This window comes from Aotus nancymaae, unplaced genomic scaffold (assembly GCF_030222135.1).
Source record: "Aotus nancymaae isolate 86718 unplaced genomic scaffold, 86718_ANA_hifiasm-v0.15.2.pri h1tg000029l, whole genome shotgun sequence".
NCBI classification, from domain to species: Eukaryota; Metazoa; Chordata; class Mammalia; order Primates; family Aotidae; genus Aotus; species Aotus nancymaae.
This window is the reverse complement of record NW_026988442.1, coordinates 78,819,850-78,846,496: the sequence shown is the minus strand read 5'-3', so window position 1 is coordinate 78,846,496 and position 26,647 is coordinate 78,819,850. Positions and strand designations below refer to the sequence as shown.

The following is a 26,647-nucleotide window of genomic DNA, read 5'->3' as shown; positions in this document are numbered from 1 at the left end:
TATAGTAAGAATGTTTCCACGGAGCTTAATTGTTTTTTGACTCAATATTGACAAACAGTACATCCTTCACGAAAGCTGGCTACCAGTAAGTCTCATAGAAAATTAAAACACAGGCTGTTACCAACTTTTGGTTAGAAGACATTCACACCACAAGCCGTAAATGACTAAAATGAGATGATCTGTAATTGATTAGTTAAATTATATGCACAAGAAGGATTTTTTTTTCCCATCAGAAGTCTTTTTAAAGTTACATTGAGACAATGAATAAACAAGAAAGGCTCTTCAATAAAACTATGGTTTAAAAAAAAAAAGTGTTCTTAGGTATCTTTTTGAGAGAAGCACAAGTTACAGAAGTGTACCCAAGAACTACCGTAGACCAAAATAAGCCATACTTTCATTAACTGATGCAGTATTGTCCCTTTATCACTTTATCTGCACGTGATCACAACAGTGATAAATGTTATTCAACCCACACAAATTGACCAATAGTATAATAGTGAAAGTCATTTTTATAGCATTCATTCCAATTCATAAGTAACTGAGAAATCAAACTATGTATCATCTTTTTTTTTGTTGGCAAATAAGACAAAACAAAAGAGAAGGGTTGAACCATTCAAGCAGGTTGAATCAGGAACAAGGTACCAAAGTTAATTTATGCCGTAAATAACTTACTTCTTTTGGATCTCAAACTTTGGATTTGATTTACATTCTCATAAAACTGCCCAATATCAATATTTTCTTTTCTTTCTCCCAACTGGTCTCTCACTGAAACCATTCTGGTAACAGTGGTCACATAAAATAGCTCTATCTGTGATTTAACAGGAGACACGGACTAATATCCTAACTCTAACAGCCCACAGGAGGAAATATGTTATATCTCGCAATCTAAGCAGTTGCCCTATAGGCCTAGAGACTCTATATCTAACACAGTTCCTTCTGGCATGTACTTTGGAAAATTGTTTGCTCCACTTGAAAACTGAACAAAGATACATGAACGCCTTATTTCTTTACCTACTGACATGAGGTTATATTACCCAGAAGGACTCAATGGTTCTTTGAAAAAGAGCAGGCAGATTATACGGATGCTTTCCTCCATACTGGCTAAAATGACAGTGTCCTAGGTTTTGTTACTGCGTTTAATAGCTAACTTCCCTGATGCATAAATAGGATAGCTGCTTGGAGCTGGTGCCTGCAACCTCTACTAGACTCAGAAGATAATACCTGGAATGCACCCTTGCCCTCAACCTAGCATTATGCTCTAAGCATTTGGGTTGCAAATAATCACACATCCATAGGGCCAGCTAGTGAGAACAAATCACTTCCAATGTCATCTGCCAGCTTTCCTCTCCAGGGAAAGGGCAGCAGCTGGGCTAGGCTGCAAGGGACTTGAGCCACACTGGAAGAGTAAAGCTGGCAATCCTTAAGCCACTAGCTTGTAGTATAGCCTCCCTTAGGCTTTCCCTGGAGGCCACTTCCCTTTTCTCCTAGGGGATGGAGCAGGGCAGCAGGTGAGACAGGAATGCCAAGGAGAGTGCCTGAGTACATTTGGTGTGTTTGCTTCTCAGTAAGAATCCTCTCAGACAACCTAGCTCCTCTAACACATAGCTGATCTTCGACCCATACAAAACTTCACTCTTTGTCTCTGAACAACTTCCAGAGGTTGTGATTCTTCCATGTACTCTCCTGGAAGTGGGCAAGCAGAGGGAGGAAAAGCTGGGGCTGTGGAGTTGTCTGTTATTTTATTGCAAAACAGTCCCTGAAGCTGAATAAGAAGCCACACTAAGGAGTTTATTCAGAAAGGGAGCCAATTCTCAGATAATCAAGGGCTGGGGTGGAGGGTAAAGAAGCTTCAGGTATACAGGTATGGGGAGTGAGGATCTCAAATGGTTCTATGCTTTGACAGTCCTTCCCTGGCTAGTGGGCTTGCTTTCAGACCTTCGTGAGCTATTTCCTCATGCAAAGCCGCTGTTGCATCAGCAAGGTAACTGAAAAATCTCATCAGAAAAAGCAGGTGTTTTTGAAAATGTGGTTTGGAGAGGCTTCTGAGCTTGGTTGATTGTACTGAGGCAGCTAGGAGAAAGCATGAAGAATACAGACTTGGGTTGAAACAGTGCTTATGATAACTATACACTGACATGCGCAGGGGATGGGAGAGCAACCTGACTTTTCTCAGCCACAAAATAGGGAAGCTGCCTACCTTTAAAGCTGTGAAAAAGGCATGAGATGACAGACATAATCAGTGAAATTACCTAGGATAGGACCTGATATAAAGCAGTCACCCTAAATGTGAATCAGGCCAGTCGAAGTTTGGAAGATATAATGCATGTTCAGGTAAGCAGTTAAAAAAAATGTTTTCAGAATAAGGGATTTTATTTGTAAAGGCATGAGGGGTATGTACATGTGTTGTGTGTATGTGTGTCCACATAATATACACGTATAAATGTAAGTCACCAAGCATCTGTATTATTCATTTACTTCGTAAAACAATCTTGTAAGATACAAACAAGAAAGTAAGATACTCAAAGAGGTAAATACACAGCCCCATTTTTACTGAAAAATGGTGAACAGTGAACCCTAATCTTCCTAATCCAAAGCCCATAAAGTTCTCTTCTAATTCAAATCAGAGTCTTTGAAGTGGGTCTACTATTTTTTTTCAGCTGATCAATCTTTGGATTATCATTTGGGTTAGTGCATAATAAATGAGTGCTCATCTCTGAAGAGATAACTGAAGAAATTACTCTAAATATGTATGTGGGATTTGGGGAAACACTAATTTGGAAATTAATTTCCAGCTGATACTCTCCATTCATTCATTTAGTCATTCAAGAATAAGCATTAGGCTTCTACTGTGGGCCAGAAATCTGCTGGGTCCTGCAGAAATAACGAGGAAATGAATGCAGGGACTGCCTCCAGGCCATTAGAATCTGGGGCAAACAAGATATGAAACATTTGAACATATGAAAGTGACAAGCGAGACTGTCTTCCATTTTCGTCTATCAAGACCTTGATTTTAAAGATGATGTAGGGTCCAGCTGTGGGATATGCCTGAGAATGTCCTAGGAATGATTCTACAGTCCAGGCATATAGCACGTGGATCAGAGAGACAGGTGAGAAACAGTCTCAACAACCTACTTCTACTCTTACTTAAAATTCTTTTTTTTCTCTATTTCTGAACTACATCCAAAGATCTAGTTTTCAACATCCTTGTGCTCTGAAGTGTAGAGGCTGGAAAACAACTCAACTCCATCATCACTGAGTGTAAGGGCCCAGCTCTGATTGAAGAGGAAGAGGCAATTTCTCCAACTCTGTGTGTGCAGAAGTTCCTCCTGGAATGTTTGTGAAAATCGCCAATTTTCTGTCCCTGCATACTAATTGAGAAGGTCTGAATGAGATCTAAGGATATGCAATTTTAGCAACCACCACACATCTTTCTGATGCAAAGGGCTCCCAGGAACACACTTTGAGAAACACTGGGATATATTTTATTTTATTTTATTGCTTGTAGTTTTATATTATCTCAGACATTGTTGTGGAATCAGAAGTAATTCAAAACTTCCACATGGATCTGTGCTCTTCTATTACCATATCTAAACTTGGTGAAGGGAGCTTTCATCCTCCTACTGAAAATTTCTGAAAATGCTCTCTAAAGCACAGCATTCAGATAATCTAATTGTGGTGGTTCTTAACCCCAATGAATATTATAATCTCCTGTGGTGCTTTAAAAAAACAGAAATCCCAGGCTCTACCCCAGAGCAGAGTCAGATGAGAGTCTCTGAGGTGTGACACAGCCAGCAGTATTTTTAAAGGTATCCAGGTAAGTCCACCAAGCAGGTAAGGATGAGAAGCACCTGCTGTTCTGGATCTGTAACCTTACCTGCTGCATATCCTACTGCTGAAAATGCCCTTTCCGTTTCTGCCCCCTCCTCTGCTCACCTACCCACTGCTCCTCCTGCCCTCTGGTGACTGCATTCCGTTTCCAAAGCCCTCAGTGCAGCTCATTTGCTCTGTGACTTTCTCTCACTCCCCTACTCTGTGACTGTCCATCCCTTGCACTTCTCCTGCCAGGCTGGGAGTGCCGTGAGCTCTCAGAGCCTGGGTGAGGCTGACACCCAGTAAAGGTTTGTAGGCTACAATTGAATCCATCAAAGTGCAATGCAGTGGTTTTAGATGTTATTTTACTTATTTTACATGTGTCATTTTACTTCTTTACTTAGGGATAGTAGATATGAAAGAAACTGTGGCCAAGGCAATACTGTGAATAAATAGCAAGTCATTGCTTGCCAGTAAGTGCCTGTCAAATAGCTAGACTAAGAAACTTGATTCAAACTTGCAAACCTCCAAACTCCCAAGGAAAAATAAGATTAATCCTTGGTTTTTCCCTTTGTATTGTAAGGCAGGGAGATGAGATCGGGAGCAGTAGCGGTGATGATGAAGTGTATGCATGCCCACCTGTTTATATATTCATTTGTGGGTGTTTGCACTTGTGTATGTGCAAGCCTAGCAAGCCAGGGTGTGTGTGTGTGTGTGTGTGTGTGTGTATGTCTAGGGATGTGAGTCTGTTACCTTCTGAATAAATGTGCTATTTTATTGGAACACAGATTCTCAAGTGTTTTCCCCAAATCCTCAATATGTTTCTCACTTCCAAGAAAATAACAATCAGTGCCAAAACGATTGAGGAACATTTTGTTTATTTATTTGAGATGGGGTTTCACTCTGTCACCCAGGCTGGAATGCAGTGGCAGGATCATGGCTCACTTCAGCCTCGACCTCCTGGGCCCAAGCGATCCTCCTACCTTAGCCTCCTAAGTAGCTGCCTCCACACGCACATGCCACCACACTCGCCTAGGTTTTTCAACTTAATTTTTTTTTTCTATTTTGTAGAAACAGAGTCTCCCTGTGTTGCCCAGGCTGGTCTCAAACTTCTGAGCTCTAGTAATCCTCCTGCCTCAATCTCCCAAAGTGGTTACAGGTATAAGCCACTGTGCCTGTCTGAAGAATATTTTAAATTTAGATTTTATCCACATGTGTACATTTGATGAAACCCACTAGCAAGGAAAAAATATACATGAGGCCTTACCTTGTTAGTTTGTTTAATTAGTATAAAAAGCCTTGAAAAGAATTTCCAGTTGGCATTATTACTACATTCAATTACCCCGTTGAGAGTGTTTTCTTACAATGTGTGGAAATGGATTATCTACCCTCACGCAATTAGTTATAAAAGAACCTGCTTGTGCAATCAGGAGTCAGTATTCATGAATATAAAACATGTGTATTGCTTAGAGGGAGTTCTTTCCTGCAAATCACCTCTTTGGCAACAGTTAATTTTCGCAACTAAGAACACAGGAACACTCCTTCTAAAAAGTCTGTCTTCGGTGGAAACTTTATGTGAAATGATTTTGTAGATAATAACTGACATTTTGTCCCACAGATTCTGATGAAATCTACAGCATGCAAGCATGGGAAACACACAGAAAACAAACTGTGAGCTTCCATAAAGAAATGTGAGTTTTTGATTGATGGGAAGGGTTGACCTGTGGGAGAATTGGGACAAAGTTTCTGTGGCGTGAGTCACATAAATCTGACTTCTAAATACAGATAAAGCCTCAGCAGAAATTTCTGTGCAGGAGCATAAAGTGAAACTTTGCTGATCAGTACATATGACCCAAAGGCACTGTGTGTTCCTTTAAATATCCTTGGATCCATTTGGTCTTTCGTGCCCTAAACTTTGACTGGACCAAGAGCCTGGGGAGAAGGGAGGGCTGCTGAACTGGCCTCACTAGACTAACTTCAGTGTTTCTTTTAACTCTGGACATTGTCAAGATTATTCTTGTCTTTTAAGGTCCTGATAGGGCAGAGACTTGCAAATATCATTTTGCTTGTATGTGGTTGGGAATATTAAACAAGTGATGTATCTAATATTAAACAAATAATTTTCTGTGGACATTTTGAGAGTTCTTCAACCACATGTAAGTAACCAATAAAGTGGTGTGATGATGACAGTGTCTCAAACTGTCAAGTGTACCAGCATCATTGAGAGAGCTTGTTGACACATAGATCGCTGAGCCCCACCCCAGAGTCTCTGATTCTGTAGGTCTGGGGAGGGGCCTGAGAATCTGCATTCCTAGCAAGTCCCCAGGAGAGGGTGATGCTGCTGGTCCAGGGATCACTTTTTTTTTTTTTTTGAGACCAAATCTCATACTGTCGCCTGAGTTGGAGTGCTGTGGCACGAACTCAGCTCGCTGCAACCTCTGCCTCTCAGGCTCAAGCGATTCTCCTGCCTCAGTCTCCCGAGTAGCTGGGATTATAGGCACATGCCACCATGTCTGGCTGATTTTTTGTATTTTGAGTAGAGATGGGGTTTCACTATGTTGGTCAGGCTGGTCTTGAATTCCTGACCTCATGATCTGCCCACCTCAGCCTCCCAAAGTTCTGGGATTAAAGGCGCGAGCGACCGCGCCCGGCTGGGATCATATATTTAAAATTACTGGTGTGGTAGACGCAGAGGACTACTGGACCTCAGAGGAGAGAGACTGCTTCCAGTTTGAAGGGAACAAGAGTTATATACATGGCATCACTGCTGGGAGTTGAGCATGTGTTCCTTATAGATCACCCCACTGACTTCTGGGACAGTACATGGAAGGAGAGTGGGATAGAGAGGGTAAGAAATATCAAGAGGAATTTGTTAGAAGAGGTTTCCCTCACGGATAGTAGGGAGAAAAAGACAGAAGATATAATGGCAATTCCCACTGATAAATGCAGTTTTTCTTTTCTTTCTAAAATCTGCATCAGGTACATTGTAACAAATCTCAAACTGAATAACCTAGAACACAGTAAAGTTTGAAGGTGCTGGACAGATGACTAAAGAAGTGATCTCATTTAAATAACAACTCCAGTCACTGACAGGTCCTAGGTGATAGTTTGTCAGGGAGCGAAGGGCCAATCCTAGCAGGAAGTGACAGGGTGCACTGGTGGTAGGTGTGGACCCTGATGGTGTAAGGCGACAGTGGAGGAGGACAAGGGCTCTGAGTGCATGTCAGTTTTCCCCTTGCCTCTCAGAAACTCTCAAATGCCCACAATCTTTGCCATCATCTCTTCATTATCATCACATAATATTTATCCAGTTTACTCATGCGTATAGCCCTGTCTTCTTTCATTCTGCTCCAATTTTCTTCCTCACTTCTCTTTCTCTTCTTGTCTTATTCTGAATCTACTGATTTTTTCCCTCTGGCTGCCAACTGTGAACATCATCCCCACCCACTCTATCAAGGATTTGCTTTTTCAGAAATGGTATCCAATTGGAGATGCGGCAGGCCCCGATGTGGTTTTTCTCATTCATTGGAAGGGATCCTACTTATTGAACAGAAAAAATTTATCAAACAGCGTACTGTGGCCCAAGAGTATGAAACAATAACCAAAAGAAATATACAGACGCCTGCATGAGGAATTAGGGAGGGAAGGAGGCAGACACACACACAGACACACACACAGACACACGCACATACACAGACACACACACAGACACACACACAGACACACACACAGACACACATACACAGACACATGCACATACACACACACAGACACAGACACACACACAGACACGCATACACACACAGACACATGCACATACACACACACAGAGACACAGACACACACATACACACACAAACACATAGACACATGCATATACACAGACACACACACAGACACATGCACATACACAGACACACAGACACAGACACACACAGACACACGCACATACACACACAGACACACGCATATACACAGACACACACACATGCACATATACAGACACACACACAGACACACACACGCACATACACAGACACACACAGACACATACACACATAGACACACACACACAGACACACACACAGACACACACATACACAGACACACACACATACACAGACACACACACATACACAGACACACACACACACACACCCTTCTTTTTCAATGGCTACATGTTCACTACATTTCTTTAGAGGAGAAAATGCTGATGTAAATGTGAAAAATGCCTTAATCTACTTCATTAAGCCAGTTATGTCATTGAATATCCTTTAGTTTGGGCTTCTCTGGAGACTGGTAACATGCACACATATTGAGATCAGATTAAGGGAATTGTAACTAGTCCAGCCTGGGATTAGAAGCGTCTCTTTCCCTCTTACCTCATCAAGACATAGCTCATATTGTTCCCTTTGATTTTCATTCTCCAAAGCCAACGCTGAATTCTCTGCCTGCAGTAAGATACAAAAATAACACAAATAAATCAACGAAATGTTGTGTTAGGTGACAACTTATTCAATACCGTTACTAAATATATCTCCTCAGGATCCAAGACAATCTTTTAGAAGTACCTTTGACAAGTTCACTCTAAGTACTATTATAAATATCTCAGGGATGACTTCTGTCTTACCAACTTGCTCACTAAAATATATGACAACTTAAAGAAATGCAAAACTTGATATTCCAAACAGGTAGAAAATCAAATCGTGGCTTGATGTGAGAGTGTTCTGTAAGAAGATTAGAATGTTTATTTCATTCTATGAAAATGTAAATGTGAGAAATGCCTTAATCCACTTCATTAAGACCTGTCACAGACTCACAGCCTAATATTTGTTTAGGCCACAGAAGAGAGTCTCACATAGAGTCATGGAAGCATAATTCCAAATGCAAACTAAATATGTTATTTTCATTGTTAGTCAATGACTTGTGAACATAAGATAATGAGAAATGTAAGACTTGAACTATACTTAAGCATCCCCTTCCCCATACTCTTGTAAAATTACTGCTTTCTCACTCCTTAGAGTCATGTGGGTATGTGAAGGCTGAATATAGTTACTACATTACCATGTGGAATAGTAAGGGGAAAGAAAAGTAATCAGTGTAAGCTTATTAGGTTTTAGAAGGAGCATGAAATGATGGCATCAGAACTGCCCTCCACGTTGGGTGACCTGGTTCCACTGCAGCCACTGTGGGTTCCTGTCTGAATCTTCAACTGTGCCAGTGAACCCTTTCCAGGGCTGTGACAATGGCCACCCACTCTTAGCCCACAAGCAATCTTGACTCTACCTGCCCCTTCTCTTAAACCCTCCTTGACATTTAGAAGTAGCGTTATGGTGATCCAAATCAGCATTTTGAAAATTACAGTATGATTTTTAGGTGGCACAAAGTTCAACATTTTAACTTCATCATTTTATTCCATCTGTTTTTCTAAACTTTTTATTTGGAAATAATTTCAAATTTATATCAATGGATGAATGCATTCTGGTTTGCATATATAATGAAATACTATTTGGCCATAAAAAAGAATGAAATAATGTCATTTGCAGCAACATGGATGGAGTGGAAGTCATGTGAAGTGAAATAACACATGCACACAAAGACAAATATTGCATGTTCTCACTTATATGTGGGAGCTAAAAATATGGATGTCATAAAGGTAGACAGTAAAATGATAGATACTAGAAGCTGGGATGGGATAAGTGGGAGGGGGATGAAAAGAGCTTAGTCAATGGTTACAGATAAGATATACAGTTAGCTAAAATATATAGTTAAGAAAAAGGTATAAGTTCTATTTTTTGAACAGCAGAGTAGGGTGACTGTAGTTAACAACAATGTATTAAATATTTCAAAGTAGCTAGAATAGAGAACATGAACTGTACTAACACAAAGAAATGATAGGCTGGGCATGGTGGCTCACTTCTGTCATCCCAGCCCTTTGGGAGCAGAGGCAGGTGGATCACTAGAGGTCAGGAGTTCAAGACCAGCCTGGCCAACATGGCAAAACCCCATCTCTACTAAAAATACAAAAATTAGCTGGGCATGATGGTGCACACCTGTAATTCCAGCTACTTGGGAGGCTGAGGTAAGAGAATCACTTGAATCTGGGAGGGGGAGGATGCAGTGAGCATAGATTATGCCACTGCACTCCAGGCAGGAAGTTAAAGTGAATGAGACTTCGTCTCAGGAAAAAAAAGAGAGAGAGAGAAAAGAAATGATACTCAAGCTGATGGATGTCTCAAATACCTTGACACAATCATTATACATTCTATACTTGAAACAAAATATCACGTGTCCCATAAATATCTAGAATATTATGTATCAAAAAGCAAAAATAGTATAAAGAACTCCCACAAACCCTTTCCTAAGATTCACACATTGTTAACGTTTTGCCACATCTGCTATATCAATTCCTCTCCCTTTCTTTTCCGTACCTGGAAAGTAAGCTACAGACATGATGTCCTTTATCCCTAAATACTTCCATGTGTATTTCCTAATAACAAAGGCATTGTCTTGAACAATCACAGTATAGTTGTTAATTTCAAGAAATACCATAGGAAATATAAATTAATACAGTACCATAATCTGATCTACAGTTCTTCCCATTTCACCATTTGTCCCAATAATGTCCTTGACAGCATTTTTTACAGTATACAATCCTATCTGTGATCATGCTCTGCATTCGATTGTCATTGCCGTTCATCACGCACCCTTTAATCTGGAATAGTTCCAGATTTATGAGATGGAGTCTCACTCTTGTTGCCCAGGTGGAGTGCAATGGCATGATCTCAGCTCACTGTGACCTCCACCTCTCGGGTTCAAATGATTCTCCTGCCTCAGTCTCCCGAGTAGCTAGGATTACAGGCGACTGCCACCACGCCCGACTCAGTTTTGTATTTTCAGTAGGGATGGAGTTTCACTATGTTGGCCAGGCTGGTCTCAAACTCCAGACCTCAGGCCATCTGCCCACCTTGGCCTCCCAAAGTGCTAGGATTAGAGGTGTGAGCCACTGCGCCCAGCCTGGAATAGTTTGTTTGTTTTTTTAAAATGTTTTTTTATTTTCTTCTTTCCTTCTTTTTTCTCTTATTTCCTCTGCTTCATTGCCTTTCTTTCTTTTTTCCCCCCTTTCTGAGTAGAGCCCAGTTATGTTGTTGAATATCCCTTAGTTTGGGCTTCTCTGGAGCTCCCCCACACATAGTTGGTGGAAACAGTGCACAGGCGATGCTGGGCCCTTCTCAGTGCATACAGCAGCTGCATGACATCCATGGGACCCGCTGCTGGACACGCTAACTTTCATCACTTGGTTAATGTAGTGCCTGCCAAATCTCCCCACTGTGAAGTTACTGGCTTTCCTTTTGTGACTAATAAGTAATTTTGGGGGAGAAATTTGAGGCTATGAAAGTATCCTATTGCTCCTCAAACTCTCACCTACCTATTTTAGCAACCATCAGTGATTTTCAACCAAATCATTGACGAACTTGGTTGCAAATGGTGACTTCTAACTCCATGTTTCTATCTAGGTTTATGAGTTGATATTTTCTTCCATAAGTTAGTGCTTTTCTTATTTATTAATGTGCAAACATCGAATCTGATATTACTCAAAGGGTTATACGTCATTACTACTATTATTAATTTTGATGTTCAATCACTCCAGCTCTGGGCAGGCGAGACCCTGTAAGCTGGTGTCTGTATCCTTTTGACATGTACCCATCATTTCTTAAATACTTTCTTTTTCTGCAAAAGGAGATGTTCCAGGGCCATCTTGCTTTTTCCTTGCTTCATCCCTGAAATCAGGCATTTCTCCAAGGAATTCTATTCCTTTTAGTTGGGGAATGGTATTTGGAGACTAAGATCTGGGTGTTAACCTGTATCAGTTGCTACTAAGGAGTCACTGCTTCCATTCCCTTTCAGTGGAAGGATTTCTCCCCACTCCCACGTGTACAGGCTCACTGCCCGACCTCACCGCAAGTCCCACAAAATTCTTTCTTGCCTTCCTCTTTTCTTATTAGCATCTTCCTTTAGGTACAGTTAGAACTCAGGCTCTCAGCAATATTTTAATTCCTTTGTTCAGTCTTACCATCTGTACAAAACTGGTACCTACCTAAACCAGTGCTAGGGAACGTTCAGATTTGTGTGTTTCTTTAGAAGAAAAGTATACAGTGAAAATACTAAGTTGGTTCTTCCCCTACCTCCCTTTTAGCGTAGTGATATCATTCATTTGAAATTCAGTTCAGCAGTTCATTTGTTGCTGATAGTATTCAAATTTAATTTCCTCTCTTCTTAATTACATTTTGTTTTTTAGAATACATAAAACATTAACAGGATTCCAAAAGTTAAAACTATATTAAAGGGTATGTATTGAGTGGAGTGTTCCTCCCTCTCCTGCCCCGTTCCTGTCTACCTCTTGAAGATTCTTTAATAGTGTCATTAGCCCTTTTTTGTCTTCCTTTGTTACTATTAAAATCATGTCCTTTGGGTGGGTGTGATAGCTCACACCTATAATCTCAGCACTAAGGGAGGACAAGGTGGGAGGATCCCTTGAGCCCAGGAGTTCGAGACCACCCTAAGTAACGTGGTGAGATCTCCGTCTCTACAAAAAAATAAAATAAAAATTAGTCAGGTGTGGTGGTATATGCTTATAGTCCCAGCTTCTCAGGAGGCTGAGTTGGGAGGGTTGCTTGAGCCTGGGGAGGTCAAGGCTGCAGTGAGCTGTGATTGTACCACTGTACTCCAGCCTAGGTGACAAAATGAGATCCTGACTCAAATACACACACACACACACACACACCCCAAAATACACACATACACACCAAAATACACACACACACACACACACACACACACACACACCCCATGTCCTTTGACTCCCTCCTATTACATATCCAACAATCACCTTTCTTCCTTTCTCTCCTTTTTCCTACCATTTTATTAGTTGCATTCTTTCTGCTTTGCCGGGCATATCATGTTCACACAGGCTTCTTACACCTTTGCCCCTATCCTTGGTTTGGCCTCCTTAATGGATAATGGCTGGTTGGTCTTATATTCTTTTGCTTCTGCAGCAAAATAAATTGCTTTGAAACTCCCTGTCTTCGTTTTCCCCCTCACGACCACATCTCCACACTGTACCTCCTCTTTCCCCTTTACCTCCTTCTCCCCCGGCAGGCTGCCTCTCTGAGATAGCCACCTGGGTCTGCTCAGTTTCCAGCTCTGCCCAGCAGCCCACTGGACCTGCCACGTGTCCACCTGTGTGCAGTGCTGGCCTTGGGCTTTCACATTCCAGGCGTGCTTTCCTTGGTGCCCTCTGCTTTCCATCTCCCTGGGCACACAGGCTGGCAGCAGGAGTGACATGGCTATCTGGTATTTATTTTTCTACTTACAGTAATTTGAAATTCAAGTGTTCTCTGTCATTGATAACGCAGAAGGCATGGGTTATGTGTGGTTTTAATTGTGTTTCCTGGTGATATGGATGTTTTCTTTGGCAGATGCATGAAAAGTTTCAAACGTAGGCTGGTTTGTTACTTTAATCAACAATAAAATTTAGGAGAAGTGACTGAACCAGGATACAGCACAAAAATTGAGGAAAACTCCTGGGAAAAGTCTGTTTGAGGGTGACTTGCCATTTTGTTCAAGGTCAGATCATTTCAACAGTCACAGTTCAAGTTCCAGAACTCCTCAAACACTGTTTCTTCTTCAGGTTACAGTCTTGATCCTTGGCTTTGAACTTGTTCCTTTGGGGCTGAATCCCCATTTAAAAAACCTGCGAACACCCCAGTCCCTCGGGTGGGATCCTGCCACGTTCTTTCAGGTCTCGTAATGGACAGAAATCTGCCACACAGCCCAATCCTTCTGTGCTCAGGCTGAGCGTCTGTTTGACCTTTTTAAGTACAGTTATTGGTTATTCCTATACTGTTTCTTCTCTTCATTCTTTGCCAAACTAAACTGACTTTGCTGTTTCCTTCAGGGATTGCTTTTGGCCAGTCCCATGGAAGCTTTTCCGCCTCTGCAGCTGAGATGGAATCCCGCAGTTCCTCCTCCAGCCCCAAAGGGAGGGCAGGCTCAGGTTCCAGTTCCATTCTGTTGCAGTCTTACTAGGCAATGCCACGTTGAGTAACTTTTAGCAAGTCACTTGCCATTAGCTGGGTTTACAATTCCTTAGTTAATAAACGAAGAGATCCAACTAGCCAATCTACAAAGCGACTTCCAGTTCAAATATTTGGATACCATGAATCATGGAAGAAAATGCTAGAATTCCAATTCCACAAAGTCATTATTTCTTTGGAGAAATTTACCTTTTGTGGGGTCTGCAGATTTTAGTAAGGCAACAGCACAAAGGATGATGGGAAGAGATAAAGGAGAGGACCGTAAATGCCACTTTACACTGTTTTCACTTTAAATGTCTTGGAAAAAATGCGTACGGAAATAAAGCTGAAAATAGGAATTTATATGGGATGTCTATATCTCGCTCCTACCCGCAATATCACGTTGCAATAACACTGCAATCGATCCATTCAGATAATTACCGTCATTATACCGTTTACATTACTCGCCTCACGTTTACTGCTCTGACAATCTATTACCGCCAAGCAAATTAAATACCTAAAGGGTGCTGGTGAAAGCACAATAGTCACATTTATGGTTACTGTGTTCAGTTACAGAGACCAATTTAATTGATGTAATCCTACATATCCCATGGGACAAAACAGATATTAACAATTATGCCAGTGAAGTTAAAATAATCTTGAACTGATGATTTTCTTTAATCCATTTGCATTTATTAGAGATTCAGGATTAACCTGCTACCAACTTACGGCAACAGGGGGGGAGAAAAAAAAGCAGGACAAAAAACCCTCTTAACTAAATGTGATTTAAAGAAACAGTGAATGTTTTATATAGCAGGAATGGGAAAGGATAAGCAGAGAGAGAAAGGAAAGAGAAAATGCAGGTGTCACTACTAAGAATTACAGAAGTTACAACACAGGTCTTTTTCTACTCTAAATAAGTATGTTATTAAAGTCAATATGCCCAGAGGATGCAATTAGAGCATTCGAGTAAATGGAACAGTGGATCGTTGCATTCAGCTTTGTCTTCCACAACAATAAAAAACTTTTGCTAGACTTAGCCCGTGACTTAGAAGATTTCTTGCTCAGCATGGTTTCCCCATGGCTCCAAATTATAGTGGTCTAAATATGTTTGTGGATTCATCTCTAAAAATCCTTAAATGTCCTTATAAAATCAAAGAGCATCACAGAGCAAATCTATATTGGTTTGGTTTACTGTGGAAAAGGGATTTGAATTGTTACGTAAAAGGAACTGTGTTTCTTAGAGGTCCTGCTTAGTGAATAGATGGGCTGGCCAGAGCTTACCAATAATTGAACAATCTATGTTTCTAAAACCACTGTTCTACATTAATTCTATAAGTATGTGTTATGTTTAAAATCTTTGTATACTACAAATTTGTTTAATAGATCCTTTTCCACAGACCAAAGATAGACTACTTCTACACAAAAGTCTGTCCTCTGCATGACATAACAGCTCGGCTGCAGGCTTTTCACCTCTTACACTCTGTCTCCACCCACTTCCATGACCTTATAAATCTGCTTCTCCACAGCACACACCATCTCAAGAGCCAGGCTCAGCTCCTAAAGCTCCCAGGCTTCCTCCTGGGCTGCGTCTTTGGTTTGCTGCTCTAGCATGGAATATACTTTATTCTCCCATTGACCTTTCTAAATCCCACTCAGTTTTGGTGGTCTGGCTCAAATCTGGACTTAAAATACTTAAATGGGGACACATTTAAATTAAAAAAAATTTTTTTGAATGTACAAAAATATAGCAAAATATTGCAAAGAATTCCCCCACATCATTCAACAGACTCCCCAAAGGTTAACTTTTTACCACATTTGCTTATCATTTAATAGCTATTTATACCTGGAGATAATTTTTTAAAAACATCTGAGAGTAAGATGTAGACACAGTGCAATACCCTTGTACCTGTTAATACTTTGGCATGTACTTTCTAAAAATAAATTTTCTATATGACCACTGTGTAGTTATCACATTCAGGAAATAAACATTGATGCAATAACCTAATCTACTCTACAGGCAGGCCTTGTTCAAATTTTACCAGTTGTCCCTCAAGTGTCCCCATCTAGTCCAGGATCCAATCCAGGTTCCCAGAGCTACATCATTTCTCTTTAGCCTCCTCTTATATGGAACAGTTTCTGAGGTGTTGGCTTTCATCACCTTGATACTTTTCAAAAGTACAGGCCAGTTATTTTGTAGAGGGTCCTTTAATTTGAATTTGTTTGATGTTTCTTCATAGATTTTAATATCATGGCAAGAATATCACGGCGATGATATTGTGTCCTTCTTAGTGCGCTGTATCAGGAGGCCCAGAATACCAATTTATCCCATTACTACAGGTGGAGTATCCCTAATCTGAAAATCTGAAATGTTCCAAAACAGCCAACATGAATAAAGAAACATGCATTGGAGCCTTTTAGATTTTGTATTTTCAGATTAGGAATGCTGACTGGGTAAATATATAATGTAAGCATTTAAAAATCTGAAAAAAAATCAGAAATTTGAAACACTTCTGGTCCTAAGCATTTTGAATAAAGGATACTCAATTTCTATATTAAACTTGATCACCTGGTGAAGGTGGTATCTGTGACATTTCCCCATTATAAAATTATTTCCTTTTATGAACAGTAAGCATCTTGTGGCAAGGTACCTCAAGATATGTAAATATTCAGAGTCTTTGAGATTGCAAATATGCAAATATCTGTTCTTTGGTTCACTCCTCTTACATCTATTGATTTTTTTTTTTTTGACTAAAACAATTACGACTGTGGTGGTTGCAAAATAGCAACTTTTATTTTTATCTCTCTATCATCTATCTATCTATCTATCTATCCATCCATTTGTAGCAACTTGTATTCTGTCTATCTATCTATCTATTTAATCTATCTGACTCTATCCATCTATCCATCCATCCATCCCTCCATCCATCCATCTACCCATCCATCTATGTTGGTGCGAATATAATTGTCGTTTTTGCCATTACTTTTAACAATAAAACTGCAATTATGTTTGCACCAACCTAATATATATCTTTTTAGAAACAAAGTCTTGCTCTGTCACTCAGGCTGGAGTGCAGTGATGTGATCGTAGCTCACTGCATCCTCAAACTCCTGGGCTCAAGTGATCCTCCTGCCTCAGCCTCCTGAGTAGCTGAGACTGCAGGCATGTGCCAACACACCTTGCTAATTTTTAAAAACATTTTTGTAGAGACCAGGTATTGCTATGTTGTCTAGCCTGGTCTTGAGCTCCTGGCCTCAGGTGATCCTCCTGCCTCAGCCTCCCAAAGCATAAATAGTGATTTAAATTCTACCAGTCTTCCTACATTTGCTAGTTTGAACCTTATCATAAGTCGGTGTCACACATTTTAGCACTTTGTTATAATGCCTTCAATTGAGGTTAGTAGTTTCATGAGTATTATCAGTCTTCTCCAGGTAGACTCTATGCCCTTTGAGATAGGGATCATGCTTTATATGCCTCTTTTCAAAGGAGATGTAAATTAGTGTATTTTAATTATAGTTATGGATGAAAATGAAAACTCAGCTTGATATCTAGATTCACTTAGCATCAATGAGTTTGTTGGCATGGTATATGTACTTTTACCCATGTCATCTCAATGGTGGTCATACACATGTGTGGATATATACCGATGTAGCTTTTAAAAATATTATCTTATAGACAAATGAGAAATTAGTGATAATCATCTTTTACTCTTTGCGAGCATCAGTGTGAATTTGATTTATTATTATGGTGTCTATATTTTCTTTTTCTTACTTTTCTTTCTTTTTTTTTTTTTTTTTTTGAGACAGGGTCTCTGTCACCCAGGCTGAGGGCAATGGTACGATCTTAGCTCCCTGCAACCTACACCTCCTTGGTTCAAGCGATTTCTTCCACCTCAGCCTGGGACTACAGGCACATGCCACCACACCCACCCAGCTAAATTTGATTATTTTTGGTAGAGATGGGATTTCACCATGGTGGTCAGGCTGGTTTCAAACTCCTGACCTCAAGTGATCTGCCCACTTCAGCCTCCCAAAGTGCTAGGATTACAGGAGTGAGCCACTGCATCAGGCCTGGTGTGTATATTTTCAAAACAAAAGATGAATATACACCATCTGACACATTTTGACAACTGACAAAATATTTAAAGCTTGTACTTTGTTATATTGAATAGTAGAGGAGACCGAGGTTTTGCCCCTCACTTATAAATATTAACTGCACTTATTACTAGTACTGGGGTCATGGTAGATTAAAGATGGTTACAAACGCCTTGTGACTTATCTCCTTGAATCTAGGCTGGCCTGACTGACTTGATTGACCAATGGAAGGTGGCTGAAGTGACATCTTTGGGACTTCCAAGGCTACACCGTGAGCATTTCAGCTTCTACCTGGCCTCTCAGAACACTTCTTATAGGAGCTACCATGTAGGCAGTCTGAACGTTTTGAGGTGGGGTAAAGCCCCAGCTATGCAGAAAGGCCCTGGAGGATGAGATGCCTTGCAGAGAGAGATAGGCCAGGGGACACTGAGAAGCCACACAGATTGGAAATGAACTATCCAGCTGTGTCCTCCCCAAATTTCTGACCCACAAAATTGTGAGAAAAATTAATTTGTTACTTAAGCCTCAAAGTTTTGAGATAGTTGGTTACACAGCAATAACTAAGTGAAACAGTTATATTTGGGAAACAAGGTGTAACATCAATTCTTTTATGTGTACATTCAATTATTTGTCTTTTGCTATACATATAGGAGCTATACTAGGGGGTATACAAAATGGATAAAAAGTAGAGGGGCCACCATAAAGAAAAATATAGTCTAATAGAAGAAACAAGCTAATGTCTAACATTGAAAACTACAATGCAATAGAATCAGAACAAAAAAAAACCAAATCAACAAATTTTGGGTGAGGTAGGAAAGAGGTGACCTTTGAATCAGCCTACTCAACAGGCATTCAAAACAATAACAAAAGTCCATGTGGACTAAATAAAAATAGCACAACTTTGAACAAAATACCAAGAAAATGATATCTGACTTGTATTCAAAAAGTAAGTTATTCAAGCAGGCTAGAATCCTGGGTGTGAATATTGTCAAATTATTACGAAAGCAAATAATGTCAGAGACTATCCGATATCCACTGTAGAGAAAATACTGGACTCAACAATGGCAAAAAATAACAAACTGATCATGTGCAAATGAAACAGGGAGAAACTGAACAGGGTTGAGCGGTGTGGAGCAAAGAAGGTGGAAAGAAGATATCCTCTGAAGGCAAAAAGAGAGAGAAAGAGAAGAAAACGACCAATTCACAGTAGTTAAAAAAGGCTGCCTCCCTGTGGCTTTCCCATGGCAAAAGCTGGTCTTTTCCAGAGTGACATCTTTCAAGCTTGCTGAAACCGCTTCAATTCAGCAAAGGCAGACAAGTCAAAATAAGATCAGAAAAGGTATTTCTCTAAAATACCAATTCAATTCATGGTTTGGCCCCATAGGTGACAAAAGGTGCTTCTGTGCTTTATTTTTCTCTTTGGAATTTCTTTCAGCCAAAAAGGTGCTTCTTTATGATGGCCAGCCTGAGTCAGAGTCCTGCACTACTCTACTTAAATAACACACTTCACGACTCCGGGTCATCCCAACAACTTTAGTCTGGGGGCCAAAGAACTTCAGATTCAGCCTTCCAAGCAAAATACACAGGTCGTCAAAAAGTTCCTAATTACCCTGTAATCTGTTCCGTTTTGAAAGTTATTTAAAAACATCCTGAGGGAAAAGCCCCAGAGAAGTGGCTAAGTGTGGCAGCCAGGTGAGTGCCTTCTCATCTGTTAGAGTGATATAAAGCCTGAGTACAAGGAACACCAAGAACTGGAGCTGGATATTGAATCTCCTTCCCTCTATGATTATAATTGAAACTTATGGGGTTTCTGAATCACTCATCTTATCACACCTGGCTGCCATAGTGGCCATGTGTGGAGCGTAGTTGGCTAAAGGGTGTTCCCCGCTGATTGTATTTGAGAGCTTTTATAGTATCCAGACCCAGGCAATGTCTAGGGCTGCTGGGCATCTTAAAGGCAAATGTCATCATCCTAGAAAGTGTCAATAAATATATTAAGCTCTGACCACCCACACAGGAACAAACATGTGCCCATACACGCATGAATGCATCCTCACAATGTCCTTGTCTTCACACTCAACCCATTAGGTTTAGGACCCGTGCAAGACACTAGGGATATAAACTACATAAAAATCAAGTCTTTGTTTCAAAAAGGTTGAGGAGCTTCGCCATGAGAACATGTAATGTAGAACCTGTCCACAGGTTCATTTTTGAAGAGTTGAATAGAAAACACTTCATAATGAAACCTCTGTGTACTTCCAGAACTTAAATGTTTGGATGGGGCTTTAGGCCAGTGGTTTGGAAACTTGAGTGTACACTAGAATCACTTGGGGGGTTGTGAGATCACAGATTGGGGGGCACCCTCGTGTTTGGATTCAGGGTACCTACGGTAGGGTCCAAAAATTGACATCTCTAACAAGTTTCCAGGTGCTGCTGCTGTGGCTGGATGTATCAACTTCAGGGTGAAGGTGGGTGTCAACTCCCTCTTCCCCCATGCTGCCATCGCCGTGGAAGCGTTCAGAAGTCTCTTACTGCGTCTCTGGAACTGGGGGTGGTCACCACACAATTTCATACTTTTCCTTCTCTTGTTTTGTTTGTGAGTCTGCCTCTCTCTCCTACTCAGTGACTCCCATTGGGAGAAAACAGCCTAAGGGCGTAGATCGGTGTGTCTCTGTGTGTGCATATGCATATGTGTGTGTAGAACAAAAAAAAATGTGTGTGATTTGGAAAACCATTATTTGATGCTGCATTACATCTGGGAAATAATAAATGGTAATGCTTTTGTGATACAAACTGAGAAGTCAGCTCAATAATTTCCTCGCCCAGGGGGATATACAGAAAAGAAATCCATGCCTGGAGTGGGAAGGCAGGAGGACTGGTAAGAAGATCTATCTTCTTAGGAGGAGAGTAAGATAATCTGATGGGAAGTGATGGCATGCTTTTTAAATTTCCTTTTATTTGAAATGGAAGTAAAAATAACTGTCTGTCACTATTTTGGGTTGCATGAGATGATGAAGGCAGAATGTAACGGACTTGCAGCCTGGCCCTTTGTGTGGTTCGGTGAATGGTAGTTTCCTTCAGTCCTTTGTAAAACGGCTCCTGTCTGAAACCTCAGCCGCTCACAGGTTTTAATGGAGCGGGTGGTGGTGTCAGCCAAGGCAAAAATTGTCCCTGTTGAAGGAGAGATTTTGGCCAAGAGAAACGTACCCTGGGTCCTCTGGACTGGACATTTTAAACAGGCTCACATATGGATTCGCTTCAGGCCCTGGTTCCTTTAATCCACAGTCTTCCTCTCCCATCCTCTCTCCTTATCTCTCTCTCACCTTCTTACTTCCACTTCCAGGCGCCCATTTATCAACTCATCATTACATTTACCAACTCAATATTACATATTCAAGCTCAAGATGCAATACATGTTTTCCAATTATGACAGAAGCCGAAAGTTCGGAGACTCTAAAATTTCTTTGTGAAAACAACCTTTAAACCTTAAAACATATTCCATCTCCCACCACCAGATGTGGTTTCAGAGATACAAATCTATGGCTCTCAAGCGAGGGTGGACTAGAGTGAATTTTTTGGTTTTAGAAGCCTTACAGAGAAATGTCATAAAGCTAAGAAATGTAAAACAATCTGATCACTCTGTTGAGTAGAGAATATTTGTGGCCTTAGCCACCAGGTGTTTCAGAATTTGAACTATACAAAACTTATTGATTGATTTTCAGAAAAGAATATCAATTAATATATTGACCTTGTTACCTCATTTAAGTGAAGGCCCCCAAACTCTATGAGGAAGATAGGATCAGCTCCATTTTATAGATGAAGAAAATGAGAGACTGTTTGTCAATATAAATCCTTTGTGTTACGGAGATATTTTATTCATATACACAGTCTTAATCCTTCCTAAGGACTTAATACAGTACTTTGAAGAAAAATATATACATGACAATAGCCTGATAAATGCCTGCGATACCAGAGTGTTTGCATCCTCTCTACCAAGAAGCAGGTAATTCAGGTGAGGAAACAGGCTGAGACTTTCTCCAGAAATAGGACTCCTTGACCTCTGACCTATACAAAAATGGGAAAAAAAACAAAACCCAGAAAGAAAAAAGCACAAGCATAGTTGTTCTAAGAATCATTTCATCCAAAAGAAGAAGCCACTTATAAAGCAAATTTAAACTACAAAGACACCATTAGACACCCACCCAACTGGTGCAAATAAAAAAATCTTGCATGGCAAGTGTTGGAAAGTGTGTGGAGGGACAGGTACCCTCACGTGCCACTGGTGGGAGTATAAATTACTACACCCATTTTAGGATACTTTGGCTGAACTTGCTGATAGAGAGGATGCTCATAGCTTTTGATGCAGCAATGCCATTGCTAGGTATAAGCCCCGTAGGTACCCCCAAACACATACACCAAGATGGCTGTATACATAGGTTCATAGCAGCTTTGTTTTCCAGCCCTCAGACAGAAATAATCTAAACTAAGATTGATAGTACAATGAATAATTTGTATTAATACACTCATATAATGGGATACTATATAGAAATAAAAACCAGTGAAAGAGAACTACATGTTGAATGAACCTGGCAATGGTAACATTGAATGAAAGAGGCACAACATATATTCAAAAACACACACACATACAGACACACACATACACACACACACACACAATCTTACAACATGATTCTACATACAAAGTTCAAAAACTGAGAAAATTAAATTATATTTTTAGGGATACATACATAGGAGGTAAACCATATTTTTTCAAAAAGCAAGGAAATTATTATTACAGAAGTCGGAGTCATCATTATCTCCACTGGGGAGAAAGGAAACTGTGATAAGACAGGAGCCCTGGGGGGTTCACGCTAGGATACTAGCAATGTTTCATTTGTGGACCTGCTGGCAGGTATTCAGTTTTTTGCTTTATCATTTTTTAATTGTAAGTATACATTTTTGTGTATATAAATATGCAGTCTTCTGTAAACATATTTCACACACACACACACACACACTCTCTCTCTCTCTCTCTCTCTCTCTCTCTCTCTCTCACAAGTAATAGAGCCCTAGGAGAGGGCCTGAAGGAAAATTGTGGAAGGGCCCTGGTGTACTTGGATATCCCACTGGCACTACAACAGGTCGAGCAGGTGGACGGCCCACGAGGTGAGTGAGGGAAGATAGTGAGGTGGACACAGCCAGGTAGGTGCCAAGGCAAAGGGACAGGACCAAATGTGTATTTTAAGGAAGGCATCCTGGTACCATCAACAAAGAGCGATGGAAGGGGAGGATGGGGAGATAAAAAACATGTTATTGTAGCATTCCTGTCAAGGACAACCTACTCCTGAAATAAAACAACAGCACCAAGCGAGGAAGACCTACATTGGAGAAAGAATTCAGAAGATATTCATCAGCTCCTCAGCAGTACCTAGATGAGAAGGAGAGCCAAAGATGACAATGAGTTTTTTATTCTGAGTATCCACCAGGGTGATAAGGTTTTTAATAGAAGTGGGTAACAAAGTGAGATAAAGTACAATGGGAGATTTTTAGAAAAAAGTCTACTGTCTTGCCATGGAATGATTTTTCCCCACTTTCCTACGGGGAAGAAAACATTGCAATGAATGTATGACTCTAGTTCTTAAGTAAGGTATGCCAGCAGTTACAACGACCTCTCTCCCCTTTCTTTCCATTGTTTGAATGTTTGTATGAAGTTCTTTTGTTCAGGGACGCCGACTGCTCACTCTACCTTACTCTGTTCTCTCAGGGACGAATATTGTCCCTTTGCTTCAGAAACCACAAGGAAACAAGATTAAGTTTTAGGGAGATTATATTAATCATTTAATTTGATTATCAAGCATGATCTCTGGCCTTCCCACTCAGGACCCCTGCCCTTGCAGCTGGTGGTGCAGATGGACAGTAGTGGGGCAACAGAGTGCTGCCCTCTGTCCTGCTCCCCACTTGTGTCTGCCTCTAGTGTGGGTGAGCAGCAGGGGCTCAGGAGCACTGGGAGGCTCACAGCCTCCTGCTGTCTGCGTGGACAGGAGGACAGAGTGCAGCAGGGGTAAAGCAATGTCTAAGTGGAATGTAACCTGGGCATTGCCACTAGCTGAGAGGGAACATAAGGACTTGGGACGCCCTTTGAGTTGCTTTTGTCATCTGGAGTCCTGAAATGTCCTTATTTTGCTTAAAAAATCTCGATAAGATCTGGCCATAAGAGAGAAGTTACCCTTGATTTGTGGCAGTTTTCAAAATCATCAGTCTTTGCAGAAACAATTATTAGTTCAGCTTTGTATATATGTAGCATGAGAGCAACATCTGGAAGACATCTAGCCAGGAGCTGGAAATGTAGGTCTAGCTGAAGACAGAAGCCAGGGCCAGAGTCATTGCTGTGGCTGTGACAGAGAAGAACATGGAAGCTACAGAAAATGATGATAGCGATGATGATGATGACAATGACAGTCAATGAGTACTGATGATCACTATGTGCTTCACTCTGCTCTCAGCCCTCAACAGACTATTCTTCCAGCAACACTACAAAAGTTGCTATCCCCATTTCACAGATGTGCAATCTGAGGCTCAGAGAGGTTGAGTGGCTTTCCTCAGGTCACACGGACCTAACTGAATCAGAAGCACTCTAAAAAAATACAGTAAACTTCTCCGCATTTGGAACTTTCTATTGTTTTGCTATAAAGAAATTGTGAGAAAATGGATCCCATTCTAGAAACCACATTCCCTGTGTGCAAGTCTGAGAGCTAAAAGGGGCGGATGATGTTTGGTTTCTCTGTAGAGAACTGGCAAGCAGTGTGGTTTGCTTTGAAAATCGTGGGGAAAAACGAACATTAACACATTTATACACCACACTAATTCCTCTCACTCTAGCTTTTAAAATTTCCTCCGTTGCTTTGTGTAAGTGAGTGGGTAGGAGTTGGTAGATATTTCTAAGCAGTTAGGACCCTGAGGTGATAAGGGTTGAGGGGAACTGAAATGTAATTTCTTATCGAGGGCTGGATAAAAGAAGAATAAACACCTCAGCTTACAGCTCAGCTCAGGTGCAATAATAGACATGTAGGCTGAGAAGCTGTCAGCCACCAATTTTATTAAAAGATTTTTCTGTTTGAATTACGTATCATTTTACCGAGATAATATTGAATCATTGTCCATATTGTGTACTTCTCTAGTGATGCTACCAAGGAGGTATTTTATACCTAGATGATGTCTCATAGAGATATTTTAAGTATAAAAAGAATGTGATATCAAGAGACCTGGCTTTTTAGTTGTAGTCTGGCGCATTTAGAAACAATTTCCAGCAGCATGATGTGGCAGAGAGAATGGTGAGGAACACATGGTTTCAAGTTCTTGCATTTAATTACTATGTGACATTGATCAAGACACTGAACTTCTCTTAGCTTTACTTTTTCCCCCTCATAATCTTACTAGACAATACCATCTCCAAAGTCTTTTGCAGCCATAAAATCCTAGACTGTATGAATTGATACAGTAATTATCCAAAGATAAATAATCATAGAATCATAGTTTCTTAAGAGGTGAGAGAATATAAAACTTTAACTGTCTTCACAGTAGAATAATCCATTTTATAAAATTCTGAAATATATGGTGTTCACTTATTCCTTTCTTTGATTCTATGAGAGGGCCAGCAAACTTCCACTAGAACCCTCAGAGCCTGGCTGGCCTTATTTTCTAAACCAGCCTCTGATGCAATCTGTTGAGCAGAGAGAAGCATAACAAAGCCAGAATGAAGTCTCATTAAGACAAACACGGATGAAATGTCAGGCTGGAAACAGCAAAGCTTATTTCTATGTCTCAACAGATGGCTGGGAAAACAATGTCTTGTTGATCTTGTTAGAACAAATTATATACAAAGAAACCCTCTCTACAATGATAGAGTGTGTATGCAGTACTTGAGTGTATTTAACACACCTATATATACATACAAATCAGAATTTCTCTACCTCAGCACTATTGACATTTTAGGTCAGATAGTTCTTTATTTTGAGGGGTTGTCCTGTAAACTGTAGAATGTTTAGCAGCATCCCTTGCCTCTACCCACTGTAGATAGACATACCTTGCAGAGAGACATCATGGGTTTGATCATGGATTCCAGATCACCACAATAAAGCAAATGTCAGGATCAAGAGAACCACATAAATTTTTTGCTTTCCCAGTGCATATAAAAGTTATGTTTATACTACACTATAGTATATTAGGTATGCAATAGCATTATGTCCAGCAAATAATGTACACACCTTAATTAAAAAATAGTGCATCACTAAAAAATGCTAATGATTATCTGATTCAGATAAGATTCAGCTGGAATCTTTGCTGGTACAGGGCCTTGCCTTCATGTTGATGACTGCTGACTGATGAGGGTGGTAGCTACTTAAGGTTGGGGTGGCTACGGCAATTCCTTAAAATAAGACAACAATGAAGTTTGCTGCATCAGTTGACTTCCTTCCACAAATCATTTCTCTGTAGCAAGCAATGCTATTTGATAACATTTTACCTACAGTGGAACTTCTTCCAGAATTGAAGTCAGTCTTAAACCCTGCCAAAGCTTTATCAACGAAGTTTATGTAATATTCTAAAATTTTTGTTGCCATTTCAACAATGTTCACGGCATGTTCACCAGGAGTAGATTTCATCTCAAG

The 26,647-nt window shown here is 40.4% G+C and overlaps 1 protein-coding gene across 5 annotated transcripts in view; it reads right to left on the bottom strand.

Annotated features, from left to right (window-relative positions):
• Nucleotides 1-26,647, bottom strand: part of NCKAP5 (NCK associated protein 5) — a 970,844-nt gene that overhangs the window by 198,471 nt on the left and 745,726 nt on the right. For all 5 annotated transcript variants that reach the window (XM_064382824.1, XM_064382825.1, XM_064382828.1 and 2 more), the window contains one exon: nt 8,193-8,261. In XM_064382824.1, coding sequence (XP_064238894.1) covers nt 8,193-8,261 — 69 coding nt within the window. The remainder of the gene's footprint in view (nt 1-8,192; nt 8,262-26,647) is intronic.